The 19,262-nt window shown below is 39.3% G+C and overlaps 1 protein-coding gene across 1 annotated transcript in view; it reads right to left on the reverse strand.

Annotated features, from left to right (window-relative positions):
- LOC144689927 (kinesin-like protein KIF13B) overlaps nt 1-19,262 on the reverse strand; it is a 142,389-nt gene that overhangs the window by 38,740 nt on the left and 84,387 nt on the right. The window contains exons 12-21 of the mRNA XM_078557445.1: nt 16,508-16,618; nt 13,833-13,967; nt 12,432-12,562; nt 11,779-11,865; nt 11,061-11,251; nt 9,699-9,906; nt 9,225-9,387; nt 7,214-7,360; nt 3,855-4,004; nt 1,290-1,430 (exon numbers count right to left, since the gene is read on the reverse strand). Coding sequence (XP_078413571.1) covers nt 1,290-1,430; nt 3,855-4,004; nt 7,214-7,360; nt 9,225-9,387; nt 9,699-9,906; nt 11,061-11,251; nt 11,779-11,865; nt 12,432-12,562; nt 13,833-13,967; nt 16,508-16,618 — 1,464 coding nt within the window. The remainder of the gene's footprint in view (nt 1-1,289; nt 1,431-3,854; nt 4,005-7,213; nt 7,361-9,224; nt 9,388-9,698; nt 9,907-11,060; nt 11,252-11,778; nt 11,866-12,431; nt 12,563-13,832; nt 13,968-16,507; nt 16,619-19,262) is intronic.

A 19,262-nucleotide genomic window follows, 5' to 3' on the forward strand; every position in this document is an offset into this window, starting at 1 on the left:
CCAAAGGTCCAGGCTATTGCTCTGGGGAAACAGGTTCAAATCCCACCACAGCGGCTGGTGGAATTTAAATTAACAAATCTGGAATACAAAGTTAATCTCAGTAATGGTGACCATGAACCATTGTTGTTAAAACCAATCTGTTCACAAATGCCCGCAAGGGAAGGCAATGTGTCATCCTTACCCAGTCTAGCCTACATATGACCTCAGACCCACAGCAATGCTCTTAACTGCCCTCTGTAACAGCATAGCAAACCACTCAGCTCAAGGGCAATTAGGGATAGGCAACAAATGCTGGCCTTGCCAGTGAAGCCCATGTCCAATGAAGGAACAAAGAAAAAAAATCAAAAAGACAAAACCACCAATGGTTTACAAAAAAAAATCAAACCAGTAGGAGGGGTTAACACTGACAGGAGGACTGTGGTACGAGGTAATAGGTTTAAACTGGCATGGAATAGCAAGAAATTCTTCAACCAAAATGCCCAAAATGTAGGACGCACATCCAAGTAGGGCAATGAGAACAAAACCTTTGTGACAATTTAAGAAATGGTTAGTTGCTATGATTTAGTCGGGGAGCGATGCAGGTGGTAGAGGAATTGTAACTAGCTTGACCAAATGCCATTTCTGCTTTGAATTTACCCTATCAAATCTGTGTGAAACTAATAAATGCCTTAAATATAAATCAATTATGTTAACCGTTGTCACAGGTAGTTAGTTACTTGCTGTGTAATCAACCCTCGTAGTCAAGTATGCTATAAGTACGGGTTCTGCCTTCTCCTATAAAAGCCGAGAAATTTGCTGTAATACAGACTGATAAACGTGCCTGTTATTACCGTGTAAAGCTGTTCTTCATCTCTATTACAACTGCAAACATACGAATTAGGAGGAGTAGGCCATTTGGCTCCTTGAGCCTGCTCCACCATTCAATAAGATCATGGGTGATCTGATTGTGGCCTCAATTCCATGTTCCACCCACCCCCCGATAACCTTTGACTCCCTTGTTTGTCAAGAATCTATCTACCTCTGTCTCAAAAATATTCAATGATCCAGCCTTCACCGCTCGCTGGAGAAGAGTGTTCTAAAGACTCACAACTCAGAAAAAATTTCTTCTCATCTCTGTCTTAAATGGGAGGCCCCGTATTTTTAAACTGTATTCCCTAGTTCTAGTCTCAGTGATAACCAATGCTGGACTGCTTCACATGCACTCTATTTTCAGCTAATTTCCAGATAGCAAAGTCTCAAAGAGCATGCTGCAGCAACAGACTGGAGGACACCTTAGGAGGCACACTTACTCTGCAGACTATTTTTCGCGTCATTTCTCTCTCCTGCATTTCATTTTCATTCGGACTGTCCAATGTATCTTCTCCACCAGCAATTCGATCACTAAGATCCCCACTCAATCGTACCACTTCCACATGCAGGCGTCCTGCAACCTAAAAATCAGACAAGTAATACAGTTCATCCCAGCTGACAATTTAAACATTGATACTCAAAATTATCTAATGTGCACTAAGATGTAATCACAACTCAAAAGAAAACATTAGGGAAATTTCCCAAATACATCCAAAAATACTTCTGAAAGGGTGGAATTCTGTTGTGCACCTGACAATGACTGGCATGGCTCTCTAATGAACAGCACAGCCTCACTCAAAGGCAACGTAATGACCTTTCTCATTCTATTTAGATTCTACTGCATAAAATCATGCCACTCATGCCACAAAGAATCGCTGAATGAGGTTTCACTCAGGCATCCTTTGTGGCATTGATAGACAGTGCTCCTTTCTATAACAGCATTGCTTTAACCAAAGGACAGTGTAGTCAGTGCACAGTCAACTGCGCTCCATGGCTCTGAATGGCAGTGCTCATTTGTAGAACAGTGAAGCCTGACCCTAACAGGCAGACACATTGTGACATTAACTTCAGATCCATGCACAGTGATAATTACGCTTTCCTCAAAGATGTCAAGTACCTCACAAGATCTGGGTTTTTATATTTGGTTCAGTAACACAGATACTAGTCAGTTGTCTGACAGAAATAGCTTTAGGGATAGTTTTAAGTATTTCAGTTTACAAACCTAGAGGGATAGTATTCAAGAATGAGAGCATCTGGCTTCAAGCTAAATCCTTCACAGTTAAAAGTTATATTTATATAGCACATTTAATGTAACAAAACTTTCCAAGGCACTTCACAGATCATTATAAAACAAAATGACACCGAGCCAGATATGGAGTTATCAGGTCAGTAGACCAAATGTTTGGTCAGAATGGTAGGTTTTAAGGAGTGTCATAAAGGATGAAAATGAGGTAGAGAGATGGAGAGGTGTAGAGAAAGATTTTCAGAGCTCAAGTCTTATGTAACTAAAGGCATTGCCACCAATAGTGAAGTGATTAAAATCAAGGATGGTCAAGAGGCCAGAACTAGATGAGTACCAATATCTTGGAGGGTTGTCACGTTGGAGGAGATTACAGAGATAGGGAGGGTCAAGGTCATGGAGGGATTTAAAAACATGAGTGAGAATTTTAACATCAGATGCTGCTTGACCAGGAGCCAATATAGGTCAACAAGCATAGGGGATGCTGGGGGAATGGGACTTGGCACGAGTCATAATAGGGGTAGCAGAGTTTTTGATGATCTCAAATTTAAAGAAGGTAAATGTGGAACACCAGCCAGGAGGAAGTAAGCAGTCTTTGAGATGGTGCAAATGTATGGTTAGAAGCTCATCTCAGGGTCAACTATGACACAAAGGTTGTGAACGTTTTGGTTTAGTTTCAGCCTGCTGCCAGGGAGAGGGGTGGAGTCAGTATCTAGGTAACGGAGTTTGGAGTGGGGACCAAAAACAATAACTTCAGTCTTCCAATTATTTAATTTGATTAAACATGGCTCTTCCTTTACTAGTTATGTGACAAAACATTTAAAGCTTAAAGCAGAATTGCACTGAGAATTTCCACACAATTCTAAATCTAACAACTGAACCACAGATACAAACAGGAAAATCTGCAAATGCTGAAAATTTGAAATAAAAATTTAAAAGTGCTGTAAATATGGAAATATATCAGTCACAACCTGAAAGGAAAAGGTGGTTAACATTTTGGATACCGACCCACAGTCTGTCAAAGGACTTCTATCTGAAATACAAGCTTAGGTTTTCAAGTCCCAATAGACCTCCTGTGCATTGTCAGCAGTTTCTACCTTTATTCTACAGATTTACTCTTTTAAAATTGCTCCTTCCTCCAAAACATCAATAGAAACCTTGGTGCAAAAAAAAAAGGACAGTTGTGGAGAACACATCACAATTCGGAATAGCAATCACTGCAACGAAAGGGTCATCCTGAGGGGCTCACTTTCAAGACAATTTAATCTATACAGCCACTCGGTCAATTTAGTAGCTAATGTTGGTGTCTGATTGAATGTGAATAGTGTTCTCACTCTCCACAGTGATGATGTAATAAGCAACAAACTTAAAATCTCACAACTTAGGGGCATTAAAATACATAAATATTGAGAACCCAGATATGTTATCTGTCACTGATTGTTCATAAGACTTACACTGTGGAGAATGAGCTTGGACAAGAAACTACATATGAAAAGGATTTAATGAACAGATTTTTGTCAAAGAGAAAAAAACAGGAGGAATAGAGAGATGTTTGATCAAGTGGGTAATTCCCTTGCATTTTATTTGAGAATCTCACTTTAAGGCTCTGTCAGGTTTAATTTAAAATTAAGGTCCACAAGTGAAAGGATAATATTTCAACTTATTGTAACTGCCAGTGCTCCCATTCCCTTATCATTTTAAGAACTATGAAAAAGAAGAACACTTACTAAAAACAGCCTTTGGAGTGCACTGATTTATCACATACCTCTCCCTTCTGGTTAATGATGGGTACTGCATACTGCAATTTAACTTCATAAAACAGCAACTCCAAAAAAACATTTGCAACCCCAATCAGACTGTGGTTTTCCTGTTCGTCAAAGAATGGGTCAGCTCGCTTGAAGTAGGACCTCATCATCTGCAAAAAAAGAAATTTTCAACCAATAGTCACAAATTAGCTGAACCAATTCCTGCCAGCAAGATATTAGAATATGATCAGTCATCTTAATTATACCCAGAATCACTGAGTCAATGCTTGAATAACAATTAAAACATAGATAAAACAGGAATTGCTTACAAGCTGAAATAAAACATAAAATGTCGAGACTATGCAGGTCGGTCAGCATTTTAAGGGTAACATTTGATGAGAGATCTTGACCGAACTCTGCATTTCTAGCGTTCTTTGTATTCAGTAGGAAAACAAAACTAACAAACATCAATTATCTTCCATATATAACATAATGCCATCTGGCCCTTAGAATACTACTTGAGAAATTATAGTTTACAACCAACTGTAACAGACGTATAGTGTTAAATGGGAAACAAACTGCCTTAGGTACACAAAAGTATTGTGTCCAATGGTTGCAGTGTATATATGCAAGTATCATAAACAGATAGAAGATGCCAAAATCTGAATTAAATGTGAAGTAGCAGTGCAGATTATGATTCGAATCAAATGGATGAGAGGTCTGCCATGCAATCACTAAACCCCAAGGTGATTCAGAAGGAAAACAGTTTGCAATCTGAGTGTTTTTTTCTCATCGGGGTAGTTAATGAGAAAAGCAATTTCATCCCAAGCTACTTCCCTGTATCTCAAAAGCATTTCGAAAACAGTACTGGCAAAAATCAGTGTGTATGTTATCTACGTGCTCTTATTGCCAGGCTAATTTTCATGGGACAAAGAGGAAGGAACATTTTTATTTCAGTTTATTAGCTTGGCTCAACTGGTAACACTCTCACCTCTAAATAAGATGGTTATAGGTTCAAACTCCACTCCGCAAACTGAGCAAACAAATATCAAAGGTTGCTCTCATATCTTAAGATCAGTGTATTACTAAGAGGATGCCTCATAACCAAAGGACAAGTTTGGATTAGACATTAAAATCACTTGGTATTGTTAATAAACTAGATAATGAAAATGTAATCACCAGACAGATATGCTTCATTTTATATACATGGGTGCTTAAGGTAGAGACTATCAGATTTTGAATTAAAATACCACATGCAAATCACCAAAACCTTTGAACCTTAAGACTAGCAGTCCGATTACTCTTTACAAATTCAATCCTGCAAAAAGCCACTCCCATGAAAGGAATGCAATAGGGTGGTACAGACTACCTTCCTTCAATTAGGTCAAATAGGTCCACTAATGTTATCACTTGAGGTTGTTTGTTACATAATTTTCCTTCAGTGCAATGGCACTTTGAAGAGTCTCTTGCATAATAGACATTTTGTACTCATTTAGTCAGTATTATTGTGAAATGTACATTTAAAAAATTAAGAAAGGTGATCTGAGGGAGAGTACTGTTTGTGGAGTATTTCACTGAAGGTCTCCCAAGCAAAAATTGAAAATAAGCAGGTAGTGCAATACCATTAACTAAAGTAGCTTTCAGTGTGCCTTGGACAACTTTCCTTCAAGGACCACCACCAACAACAGATTCATTGTTATCTTATTGTCAATTGTGAGATCTTGTAATGAGCAAATTGATTGCCACATTTGCCTGTGTAACAATCACTGCAATTAGAAAGGAATTCATTACACTTGGGACATTTTTGAGAGGTGTGATAAGGTGCTATACAAGTCATGCTGTATTTTATTTCAACAGAAGGTTTTCAGCTCTAACAGTGGGATAACAGGCTCAACAGGTTAAATAAAAACAAAAAGCTAAAAGCTACTGCGGATGCTGGAAATTCAAAACAAAAACAGAATTACCTGGAAAAACTCAGCAGGTCCGGCAGCATCGGCGGAGAAGAAATCAGTTAATCAACAGGTTAAATGGCTACTCCCTACATTCCCAAGAAAGTCTTGCAAAGCTCAGTGTAAATACCAAACTACTATTGGATTTCAGTTCAATTTATGAACAAATATCGTCACTCCGGTTCATTGTGTGGTTTAGAGTCAGTCAGTCATTCAGTCCCTGGTCTTAACATGGACCCAAACCTTTCACAACAATAATATCAAGAAAACCAAAACGCCATCGCAGGCTTAAAACCTGATTTTTTTTTAAAATTGTGGAGCTGAATTAAGATGACACTCCACCAGATATTAATAGCTTCCCATTAACATGGTTTTATTACTTATGCACATTTTTAAGTAATCAAATACAGGTATTAAATTGAGTTCATGACTCTATTACAAGAATGCATTTAAAAGTTGTCACCCTTAGAACCTTCTCCTATGTGGAGGAGGTGCCAGTGAAGTAATTTAGTGATTAAGGTACTGGAGGAGTAATCCAGAGATGAGCAGTTAAAATCCCATTATGGAAAGCAGTGAAACTGAATTCAATAAATTAAGTATTTTGTGAGCTACTATCAGGAAAAAAACACTGGACTGTTACTAAAAACACAACTGGTTCACTATTTGTTAGCTTGGAAGGGAACCTGTCATCCCTGCTTGGTCTGGTGTGCATGTGACTCCAGTTTCACATTATGCATTTGATTCTTAATATTCTCAGGGCTGTAAATAATGCCCTGCCAGTTTTACCCAAAGTATTTTTAAATGACATTTTCCATTTCAGGTACATCTGTTCTTCCTATTGCATTGCTTGATCTTCCAGTGCCACACATCAACAACACCTGATTATCTGATCTGTGGGTTTTAAAGCAACCCAAATGAGATGCACAAGAACAGCCTGGGAGTGAGCAATCTCTTCTTCCAGTTTTCACTCTTTACATTCAGCATTTCCTCACTGTAGCATGGCTGAGGAGAGGGGATAATCAGAGGCTTGAATCTATTTGTCAGGGTTACACCTGAGCGTGCAAGGACATTCCAAATGTGGCATCAGAGTGTGCAAAAGAGATCCCTTTTACAGAATGTCAATGCTTCAGTTATCAAGAAATCAAATATGCTCAATGAAGCATATAAAAAAAAGGTGAAATAATAGTTCAGAATTAACTATTTCAAGGGATAATGGCTGGCCAAAATGACATTAGAGAGGCAAACAGTGCATGAAAATTCAACAGGGTATAATACTGATATATGACAGAAAGGATTGAAGGATACCGGAGCTGATGAAGGATATGATTAATGTACAGCCCCTTTTAAACTTTGGGATTCACTGAATCTGTGCATTCCTATGTTACCAAGTCTAACAACGTATTAAAAAAATGCACAAATCTTCTACTTACAGGATTGTCCTCATCACAGTCTTTCCATTCCTGGTAAAGTTCACGCATATCAATTAATCGGTTTTCCAGTTTCTCTAGTGGCCAGATCTGCTTGCCTTTATTTTTCCTTCGTACCTGGATGGCTGGTTCACTGAGAATGGAGTCACGCTGTTGAAAAGAAAGAAAGTGAATGCAATGGCTTCTTACCCAAAACTCATCCAAAATATCCCAAACAAACACATTGAAAAACAACAGGCAATCTTCCTTCCTTTCACTTATGTAGCTGGAGCTTCAGGAACAAAGATGGGGAATTCTGTTCTTATTTATCAGGGTAAAGATCTGTCCAGAAGAGTGACTGAAATACCGGTGAAACACTGGAAGAAATGCTGTAAGGGGCTCCAAGCCCTTCTGTGGAGGGCTTGCCAAACTCATGTTGTATTCATGTACAAGGGGATTCAATTCAACATCATATCTAGAAAGATTCCAAGACTGAAAGTTTGCATCCTATATGTAAGGGGGTGATAGGGAGGGGATATTTCTTTTTGGGGTCAAGATGGCTCTAAAATTCCAATGAAAGGTCAAGGATATGAAACGTTAACTCCTTCTTGCTCTCCATGGATGCTACTTGACCTGTTCAGCATTCCCAGCATTTTCTGCTTTTATTTCAAAAGATATGGGACATGATACAGTTACCAGTGATATATATTGGAAGCGAGTCAATGACTATTGCTGGAAGATCTGGAATCTAACACTTTTGTTCATTGTGTTTTGTCTTAATCGATGTAAAATGTGCAGTTGTCTATTCTCTAATCTCTTAAATGTTTAGGAAATTGCTCATTTGTATTCTTCTAGTGAGCATACATTTAACAGCAGTTGCCTCACAGGAACAACTAAAACTAATTATAGCATTGCTCCACCTTCAGTCAATGATGACACCATTCAAACAAGTAGCAAGGAGAGATTAATTCCAATGCTCCGCAGTCATTCATGGGCACAGCAGGTGTCTGTAGCAAGAATCAACATTAATGAAGAACATTTACATCGTGTGTAGCACTGACAGCTCATTTCTGATATATAATACTGTTCTGTTTATCTTGGCCCTCAGTGTCCTAGGACCTGGTTTACACTGTAGGGTGGATTTCAGGCTGTTAGGTCAACAGAAAAAGTGCCATTTACAAGATGTTTGAAAACTATTTTTACATCTATTGGTTCAGTATTAATGGGCAATTTCCGAACAAATGATAAAAAGATGTGATGCAGGAAATGGAAATTACACCAACAATACAAGACTCCCCTCAAGGCTGCGGTTTAAGAACCTTAGTAAAGTAACTTGGGAAGCCATTCCTACCCATGTCCTCCTATCTTTCCCAAACCAACACACTTGACATTCAATCCAAACAAAAAAACTGCCTTATCTGCCTCCCAAACTTCCAACTTTCTTACCTCTGGCTTTCCACCTGTCATGACACCTCTACTGTTGATGCTCAATTGTTCCTCACCATGTCATCGAGGACTTCATTTTCATCAAATCACTTGCCATCTGCTAATTAACTTTTTCCCCTAACAGTATTCAACTTTGCTCTCCTTGAGGCAGAGGGCAAATTATTTTCTTTTCAGTGCCAGATTGGGGTTGAACCATATTAAGCACCACAGTGCCTCTGCTCACTCAAATTGCCCCACCACTTCGTGAGCACTTTGCAGGGTAAAGATAACTCAAAGCTCCTTTTCTCTACAACGAGCTGCCTCCTGAAACCCCTCACTCCCAGTCTCTTCAACAAAACCAGCTGCAGAGCACAAGGACTGTTTAATTTCCAAGACCATGTCCATGTAGCTTTTCCTGTCATATTTGTTCCCAGGATGTAGTGCTTAAAACTATCACAAAACAAAGTAGGACATAAGGGAGCTGCATTGAACCATGAGACTCGTCCAAGCTCACCGTTACTTGGATGGCAAGAAAATTAAGGAAACCAAAGAAACATTCCCAATTACTGCCAAATTTTGTCTGAAGAAATTCAAATATATCAAATTTTACCTTTCTGTTAGCGTCAAGGCTGGATGCTGGAATCTGCAGAGTCACCTGATACTCGGTCTTCTTCTCCATTTCTTCAGCTATATAATTTGCTTCATGTACATAATGATTTGCCTTGGCAATCTGCTCCTGCAACTTCATGAGACTGTGGTTTAGCATTGCCTCTCTGTAAGGATCAGGGAACCATTGTAAAAAGCATAACACCAATCCTAAATGGCTACCTACAGTACCACTATTATTACAGGATGTAAAGTTCTGCAAAACTACCAAAAGACAGGCAATTGACTTTGATGCTTTCCACTATCTTTGCATAAAAGTGAGTTTTAACTCAAGAAAGGTGACAGCAGCTACAAATTTATGTCAGAGTTGCAATCAGCACCTTCATGAGACCAGGGAGAAACCACACCCCCAACCCCCCACTACCCTCAGAAAAATATTCTTCTATGATGAAAAATGCAGAACTTGCCAATGTCTCACCTCTCCTCTGTCCACTGACGTAGCCGCTGTTGAGTGCTGGGAGAGCCAAACGAGAGGCGCTCCATACTGCGGTAATGTTTCTCTGGGGATAAACGTCTCCGTAACTGCTCCAGTTCTCGTTCGTACATCAGGCGCTGTTGTTCAAGTGCAGACCGCTTCTCCTCCTCATGTTGGCGTTCCAACCTCTGCAGCACCGACTGCATTGCATCTGCCAATACAATAAATCATGGTATCAGGACAATGCACAAAGTCTTGCCGCCTATGGCTTGTACAGCTCCAAGCTCCTTCAAGGAGAGGTAAGGAACAGGTTTCTTACAAGGCATGTGGCAAAGATGTTGAATATCAAACTCATTTCCTTTCATTCTTGAAAGACATTTTCTTCACCTAAAGACATTTTCTTCACCTTTTCCGAAATCTAATCAAGCAACCATCTCATCCTTACAAAAGCAAAATACTCTGGGTGCTGAAAATGCTCAGCAGGTCTAGCCAGATCCGAGAGTTAACATTTCAAATTAATCACCTTGCGTCAGAGCTTGAACCGTCTACCTGAAACATTAACCCTATTTCTCTCTCAGATGCTGCCAAACCTGCTGAGCATTTCTAGCATTTTCTGTTTTTATACCACCTCACCCATGATGCTTTACCCTCAGGCCTTTATGCATCTACATTGATACCTCTAATATCAATACTCCAATTACCTGCCTTACATGTTACCTGCCAGAAGTTTTGCAGGGTAAAAACTCTCAACTGTCTGCTAACACCAATATCCTTCTCTCCAGAGATAAGTCAACTGTGGCAAAGTAAATAAATCCCCAATTTATCATGTTAGTTGGATTACACATGCCTTTTTTTCTGTGACATGACAGTACTGGATCATATGTTTGTGGATTATCTAACAATTTCCATGCGAATTCACTCCATTACTATGCATAGTTAAGGTCCCTACATACCGACATTCGTGGCCTTAGTTCTAGATTTTCCAATTCATGAAGCTCAGTTTTGTCTTCATTTGTCATTTTCCTTCCCATAAAACCCAAGTACATCAAATAATTGAATACTTTTACCAAATTCGCAGATATTCCAAAATATCTCTTCCACTTCCTCAGCCCAAGCTGCATCATAACAACTGCTGAAATCCATTCAATATTAGCCTTCTGGATCCTCCCACATTTTGAGTCACATTGGATAAAACCACAACTTAATGTGATCAGACAGGACAAAGAATGTTCTGAGATTGTGAAAGTTGCTAAAAAAAATGCAAGCCTTTCTTTCTTAAAGTAGTGCCATCAGAGCCAAATTGATACTTCAAGGCGAAGGATAGTAGTGTACAATGAAATTATAAAATAACTGCTCCCTTCTTACCATTGTTTCCAAGGGCCTTCATAGTAACCTCCATCTGCGCAAACTCATAGCTGTAATTGCTTTCACTGGAACTCTCACTAGCACTGTCGCCATCTCCATCCAGTTGCTCACTACTGGAACTTTGCTTCATGAGACTCTCCTGTCCGTCATCATCCTGCGCTGTTTTTGGTTTGGTTTTTGGCAAATTAATTCTGTTAAGGAAAAGAAAAGTTACAAAGTTGTTTCATATTGAGTGGGCTCAGAAAAGGCGTTTGGAAATTTGTACATCAAATATATTGGAATCGCAGCTATTGCCTATCTTATGGCTTTACTTCTGCCACTGCGAATAATAAATCCAGAAAATACAGTCAAAGTTCCTCCTCCTCATTTGTAAATCAGGACAAGCTGTCTCTGGGTAAACCTCAGCCCCTCCCAAGTCTGAATCCTGGAGAATGCAGTTGAACAGGTTTCACAGGGTTTGGAATATGCCACAAACATGTTTACCCACTATCTTTTACATCAACACAAATAATTAATACAACAATCTAGGCCCTAAAAATTTACTTGATTTCATTACTTATAAGAAAGATTTTATAAATCTCAAGTCACTTATTCAAGTTTATTGGGTTGCTGCCTGGCACAACACAACTATTGTGACCCAATTTACATTTAAAAGTGCATATGTTAACAAAACAGAGAAAAATTAGTGAGTTTTAATTTTCTAATCACTCAAACTTACCTGAAGAAATGGTTGTTTCCCCAAAGGATTCGATCACCGTGGTGAAGCTGCACAGGGCTAGTCAACAGGGAGCCATTCACAAATGTTCTGGGAAAGATTATAGCCAAAGGCTGTGAAATTACTGGTTAAGCGGACAACACACCGAGTTAATTCCAACTACAACAACTTGTATTGAAATGGTGCCTTTAACATACTAAAATGTCCCACGGCACTTCACAGGAGCCTTATAAAGTATGATACCAAGCCTAGTAATGAGATATTAGAGCAGAAGACCAAAAGTTTGGTCACAGGTTTTAAGGAGCATCTTAAAGAAGAAAAGCAAGGTAGAGAGGTGGAGAGATTTAGGGAATTCCAGAGCTTAGGGCCTGAACAACTGAAGGCACAGTCACCAATGGCAGAGTTGTTAAAATCAGGGATACTCAAGAAGCCAGAGTTAAGAGTTAGGATATCTGGGAGGAGCCTGATGTTTCCTCAAAAGGATGGTAAAGACTCAAGACAATTTGCCATAATGGCTCATTGTTTACCATTTGGCTTAAAAGCAACAATTTCCTTAGTCCAGGTGCAAAGGTCCTGTCCACCATTAGCAGACTGAGAATGTGATGGGTCAATTTTATTTTAAATCAATCATGCAAGTTTGAGTGAAAGAATTTCACCTGGAGTTTTGCCTGGGCGTGAGTGTGACTCGTCTCTCTGGAGAGATATCAATGATACAATGTTCCGCAAGTATTCCCATGCCACACAGTTGGATATCCTGGGAATCATCAGACCCGACTAGAGTGTGATTCTGTCAGATGAAAAAAATATGAAAGTTCAAATTCCCCTCTCCAACACTACAAATCAGTTCTTCAACAACTAGAATACTTGTTTTAGATTCCAACAGTAGCTTACAAATTGCCAACGCTTCAAGTTATTACGATCTGGAATGTACTGCCTGAATGGATAATGGAGGCAGATTTAGTAGTAATTTTCTATTGAATAAATATCTATGACGAGAGTATTGCCTAAGGGCTATGAAGAAAGAGCAGGGGAGTGACACTAATTGGATATCTTTCAAACAGCCTTTACAGGAATGATGAATGAATGGCCTCCTGTGCAGTAAGATTCTATAAATAAGGATGCTCTAGAATGAATATAATCATATGTATATATACTTAAACCGACACATCTTTTTTTCTACTTGTTTTACATGACCACATGTATCCCCAGCGGTATATTGCTGAGACAACAGTGCAAGCATTTCTCGGAGAAACAATCCACCACGCACAAGCTAAGGGGGAAGCACAAAAACATGAAGAAGCCAACAAGAAAAGAATGTATGAGGTTTTCTGTTTCTGTAGTCTCCTGTTCACATTTCAAAGTGGCTGCCCTGTTTCCCTACTTTTCTGGCATTAGGGGACAACTACTGTTCCTAGGGGTGTAGAAGCTTGAAGATAAGTCAGAGAATCACAGGGATTTTTTTTTCAGATCATTCCAGTTTGATGGATAATTATTTATGAATTATTCTCAGTAGATAAATGCACCATGATGTTACACTGAAAACTTCCAGTAATACAATAGTTTTTAACAACTCCGAACCAGAAGAAAGGGGAACAAAAAACCTGCCACATTTGCAGCTCACTCACACATAGGAATTGGAGTAGGCCATTTAGCCCCTTGGGCTTGTTCTGCCATTCATTGAGATTGTGGTTGATCTGCGACCTAACTCCACATAACGAGAAACTACATAGGTACATATGTATGGATGGGTGAGATTAGGACCAGGCTCAGCTGAGACCCTCAATCCCTGTCCATATCCAATAGAAGTCTGGTGCTTAGCAAGGTTGCAGAGGGCTGCAATTGATCTCTAAGAATAAGAATAAATGGAATGTCTAAAAACCATTAAAAAAAACGTGTCTTTTTAAATGTAAATCAGAACAATGTAACACAGTTGTTTTTTGTCAGCTGAGCGAAGGCAGCATTGGGTAGCAGTGAGGGCTCTGCATAAACAGTAACCTGAGCAGACTGTTCAATATTGCAATAAAAATTACAATATTATCCACAAGCAACAACATTACCTTTAAATAGTAAACAAGCAGCTCATTTAAAGCTGGATCTGCATTCAGATTCACCAAGAAACACTTGTCATCTCCAACTTTGATTCCAGAGGACTGGAGAGAAATGCCAAGCCTTTCCAATTGCTTCTGACGCTCCTGTAAACACAGTCAACAGATGATATAAATCCATTTAAAAATATTCAGTGGAGGATACCAGAGCACCACATTCACCACAGTATGGCTTTACTAATAAACAGCTGAGAAAGGAGGAGAGAAGCTGTAGAAGCTTAAGTCACTGTTACTCTGAGGTAAATGCACCCTCTATCTGCTTTAGTCACAGGACCAGTCATTATCCACATATTCAAGCTTTAACTTTTCAGAACATTGCTGGTTCTGTACCAGAAAGAGTAACAAGATAATTATTCACAATTACAAACCAGCAATTAAATCAGTAATTCAGAGATCATGAAAAACAATTGATATTATATGTTGTCTGAACCAGTTGATCAGATTTATGTGCTGTTTTGTAACCAATCATAGACTTAGAAGTTAGATTCAAGATCAGTGGTAAAATTAACAAATCACAAAGTGCATTAGTACAACAGTGAATGACTGCTGAGACTCAAGAATGATGATAAATAGATCCACAGGGTGGCCACACAAAGTTTGGGGTAAGAATGAAAATAAGCATGACAAAGTAAATACTAATAAAAACAAGGAAGAACTCTGTAGCATGTGAACTTAAAACATGCAAATGGGGCACATAGATAAAATTGTTGATCTGGATAAAATTGCCAATCTGGATAATTAAACAACATCAGATAGCCAAAATAAAATTAAACAGATTAGAAAATGCTAAAAGTGACATTTAACATGACAATTCAGTTTAACCTGATTGTAAAATCAAACTGATAATAATTAGAATGTTTAGATGTCATTAGTATGTTTGTTTATTAAACAAATGTAAAAACTAGACCTTCAATTGTTGCACTATGGACATACTGAAAGTAGCAAGACAAAAAGAATGACTAACTAATAAAGGGTCCTTCAATGTGCACAAGCAAGAAAAGTAAAAGAAAATATCACACGGTGGGCAAGTTAATCAGGATTCGCAAGAAAAGTTGTTATGCTTGTTAACTGAGGCGACACATCTGGATTTTGTGGGGCTTACTGGCTGCCCACCATGAGAGATGGGGAAGAAGTACTCATCTGTTCTTCTACATTATTCCCACCACCCTCTATGGGCAGCCTCCATACAGCCCTTACACTAAAACTAGCAAATGACCAGACATTTCATCCTTGGGGGTGAACTGTTATCCAGTCTCTTTCAGTATCTATTGCCCTTCTTCCTATTTCAAGACACTTGGTATTTGCTTTTCCAAACAGCTCAGTCACTGAGTTGGCATCTTGCCATGGGTGACAAAGGCAGGGAATGAGAAATGGGGAAATAGGGGAGAGAAAAACATCTAAGTGCAAATGCACACCAATTGCAATCACACATCTTCATTGCCAGAATTGAGAGATAATGTACCAAAAGCAATTGATTTAGGAAGTAAGAAAAATTAAAAATTGGCAGAAAGAGCAGAATGTTTCAAGATACTAAGTCTTCGGTCATTTTCTTTCAGAAATGTTCTTTTAAGTATTATTTGGCAAAGTTAAAAATTTTAAGATCATGGTGAAACATGTCTGAAGGAATGGGGTTCTCTTTTTGCACCTGACATTAAGCACTCCAAGGTCCCATACAGAGGAATGTCTATTTACTCTGGCACAACTTAACCCTAACCTCTTAAAAGACCCCCACCAGTGCAAATTCTTCCACTAAGCATCCCAATCACAGTTCTGGTATCTTAAGGAGGGAAAACATGGGGGCACAGTCTCAGGATAAAGAGTCAATCCTATAGGACTAAAATGAGGAAAAATTACTTCATTGAAAGGGTTGTGAATCTTTGGAATTCCCGACCCCAGAGAGCTGTGGATGCTCCATCGCTGAATATATTTAAGACTGAGATAGGCAGATTTTTGATCGCTCAGGGAATCAAGGGATTTGGAAAGGCAGGAAAATGGGAGTTGAAGCCATGATCATACTGAAAGGTGGAGCAGGTTCGACAGGCCATATGGTCTACTCCTGCTCCTATTTCTTGTGTTGTGTTCTTGTGAGAAAAACACAAATCAGTGGCAAATAACAGGGACTTAAATACACAGAAGTTATAGGACGGGCACAGATCAATCAGTCCAACTACTTTGTGTTGCTGTTTATCCACTATGTAACCAAATAGTTTAACCACCCTTACCCAACCTGTTCCCTTATCCCCTTCATCCTTTACACACCTAGACAATCAATGTTGGCATAGTTTCTGCCTCGACTACTAACCCTGTAAGTGAATTTTATAGTTTTTCATCTCTTATGCAAAGAAGTTCATCCTCCTCTCTGTAAATCTTGCATCTACTGCCCCTCATTATTGACCCTCGTTTTGTGCTGTGAACTTGCAACCACTGAAAACTGAGTTTACACTATCCAAATTAATTTCCCGCAGGACCTGTACAGCCCACTGCGAAAGAGTCTAATCTCATCAGTCCAGTCAGGATTCAAACTCAGGTCCCCAAGGTGGAAGTGCAGCATACCACCTAGTCCCCAGCAAGATTCACCTTCCAATTTCTGTTGTTCACTAAAGGGAAGGTTATACTGCACAACATACCTGTGCAATGGCTTCCGTTTTCCTAAGTTTGTCTTCCCATGTAACAGTCATTTCCTGAATTAGCTTTTCAGACTCTTCCAAACGATCCTTCAGCTCTGGGGCTTTCATGGCCTGGTATGGGAAATCCAATCAAATATTTGTCAGTAAAACGTGATTAAGTCCAAACAAACAATTCCAAATAGGCATTTAAAAAGAAAACTAAGTTAAGTTAGTACATGATCTCAGCAACATGGGGAAAATCTTTTTTGCAGAAAATGGTTAGGGTCTGGAATGTGTTACCTGAGAGGCAGATACAATCGAGGCATTCAAAAAGGAATTGGGTGAGCAACCAAGAGAAAAAAAATTGCAGGGCTACGAGGAAAGGACGGGGGAGTGGGACGAGCAGAGTTGCTCTTGCAGAGAGCCAGCATAAACATAGCGGCCGAATGGCCTCCTTTTGTGATGTAACAATGCTATGATTCTATAAAGGAGCGCGCACACATAACTTTCTCCCTCATATTTAATACTTCACTTTATCCCAAGTCAACCTCAAACAACTGAAGTGGGCCCAACCCCAAGTGATAAACCCTCTTTCAATTTTCATCCCCCTGACAGAAAACTGCCTACCCTGGCATTTGGGATGCATGCAGCAGAGGATAGGGGGTGAAGGTGAACAACAAACACTTTTAAATTGGTGTTGGCTAAAGAGAGCTGAAAATTAAGTACAACAGATGCTGGCCCAGCAGTTAAGCAGATTAACTGGAAGTTCATTGAAAAATAATGAAAATGATTTTTATGTTTGCATTAATTCAATTCAATGAATATTACCAGCATCACCAAGGACAAAATGTGCAAATCACCACCACCACCCCAGGAAACCAAAAATAACCCTGTAGCAGTAACAGTACATATCACGAATAAGTACTGGTACTTACTGTGTAACATAATCCTGAAGTTCAGATAGTATAAATCATGAAAGAAATGTTAGCAAGTCTTCAAATTATCACCCGAAGCCTTCAATTAGTTTAATGGCTTTGTAATCTCTCCCAGAAGTCTATTCTTTGCATGTTATGGGAAAGTCGGTTATTAGCATGCTTTGACAAGGAAAAGGAACTTTGCATTGAGTGCAAAGTGTTGAGAACTCAGCAAATGTTTGATCACAGCAGAGACTAAATCCTGTATTAGTGGCTTTATTGCTTGGATTTTATGATGAGTGGCAAAATAAGGACACTCGCCATTGATCTCTACAACGTCTGATCTTTTCCCACAAAGAACCAGCAATTGCTGTGGCATAAAATCCCCCTTTCCCAATGGCAGTTTAAATCTGGCTCCAAATCAAGAGGGTGTCATGGCAGGAACAGTGATATCATGAAGCAGGAAGGCAGCCAAATTGAAGTATTCACACACAGCAAACCAGGAGGTCGAAAGCACTTAAAATCCTTTACTGTTAATTGCAATTTTCAGATAATAAAATAAATGTATGGCTGTCTTAAGATAGAAGCTAAAGGACAGACTTTTAAATAAAGAAAAAAGCAAAATCTTATCTTTAAAAAGTGGAATGTTTAATCATTGTGAAATTTGACATTCCACAAATATAAAATTAGCTTTTCAGGACCAGTAAGAGTGTTCAACAGTAATTACGAAGTTAGCATGTCATTAAAAACCCTGATGCACCTCATTCAACAACAGGTAATTTTCTCAACGGTTTTTACAGCGGGATCAATAGCATTAGGGTGGAGGTTCTCATCAATTCATGATAGCAAGGGAGACAGCAGTTGGTCGGAACTTCGACAGTGGGAGGTGGAATGCAGATTCACTGACAGCAACTTGCGCATTTCCATGTTATTCTGCGCATATTTGGACTCCACAAATTGTTGTCAGTTCCAGTGCAGTAATGATGGTGAACATTGACAGTTTCGCCCTCATTACTACAGCAAAATCCAGGCCAACAATTCACTGTTTAGGCCTCAGCTGGAGTACTGTGGACAATTCTGGGCAGCATTCTTCAGAAAAGATGCAAAGGCCATAGAAAGGCAACAGAGGAGGTTTACCAGGTGTTACCAGGGATGAGGGACTTCAGTTAGGAGGAACGGTTAGGGCTGTTCCTCCATTAGGTGAGGTTTCCAAGATGAGGGGTTCTGATAGGACCGATACACAGAGAAAAACTATTCTTTCTGATGAGTGGGTCAATAACCAGAGGCCATAGGTTCAAAATTACTGGCAAAAGATCTAGTGGGGCAGGGGAGGGAATGAGGAGAAATGTTTTCACTCAAAGAGTTGCCCAATCAAGAATGCTCTGTCTGAAAATGTAGAAGTTCATTCCATAAATAACTTTAAAAGGGAGTTGACAGATACTTGATAAGGAACTTACAGGGATATGGACAAGATGCAGGACTAAGCACAAATGAGCCGTCACAGGCATGACAGACCGGATGGCCTCCTTCTGTGCTGTTAATTCCTGATAGAATCATGGAAACTAACAAAAGCACATTCTCCAGCAGGGGTCACTGTAGCTCTGCATTTTCCCTTCCCTATTCCAACTTCGGTATCCTCTTACTCTCAGCTGAAAACAGCTTTTTAAGTCAATATTGATCAGGATTTGGACCTGGGACCTTCCTACCTGAGTACAACAGCTGTCAGTGCACTTACTAACTGAGACATACTGGATCAGACAACTGCCTGTGGATGAGGAATTTTAACTTTTTTTATATTCATTCACAGGATGTGGGCATTTCTAGCTAGGCCAGCATTTACTGCCTTTGAGAAGGCAGTGATG

Source organism: Cetorhinus maximus, chromosome 14 (genome assembly GCF_964194155.1).
Source record: "Cetorhinus maximus chromosome 14, sCetMax3.hap1.1, whole genome shotgun sequence".
Taxonomy (NCBI): Eukaryota; Metazoa; Chordata; class Chondrichthyes; order Lamniformes; family Cetorhinidae; genus Cetorhinus; species Cetorhinus maximus.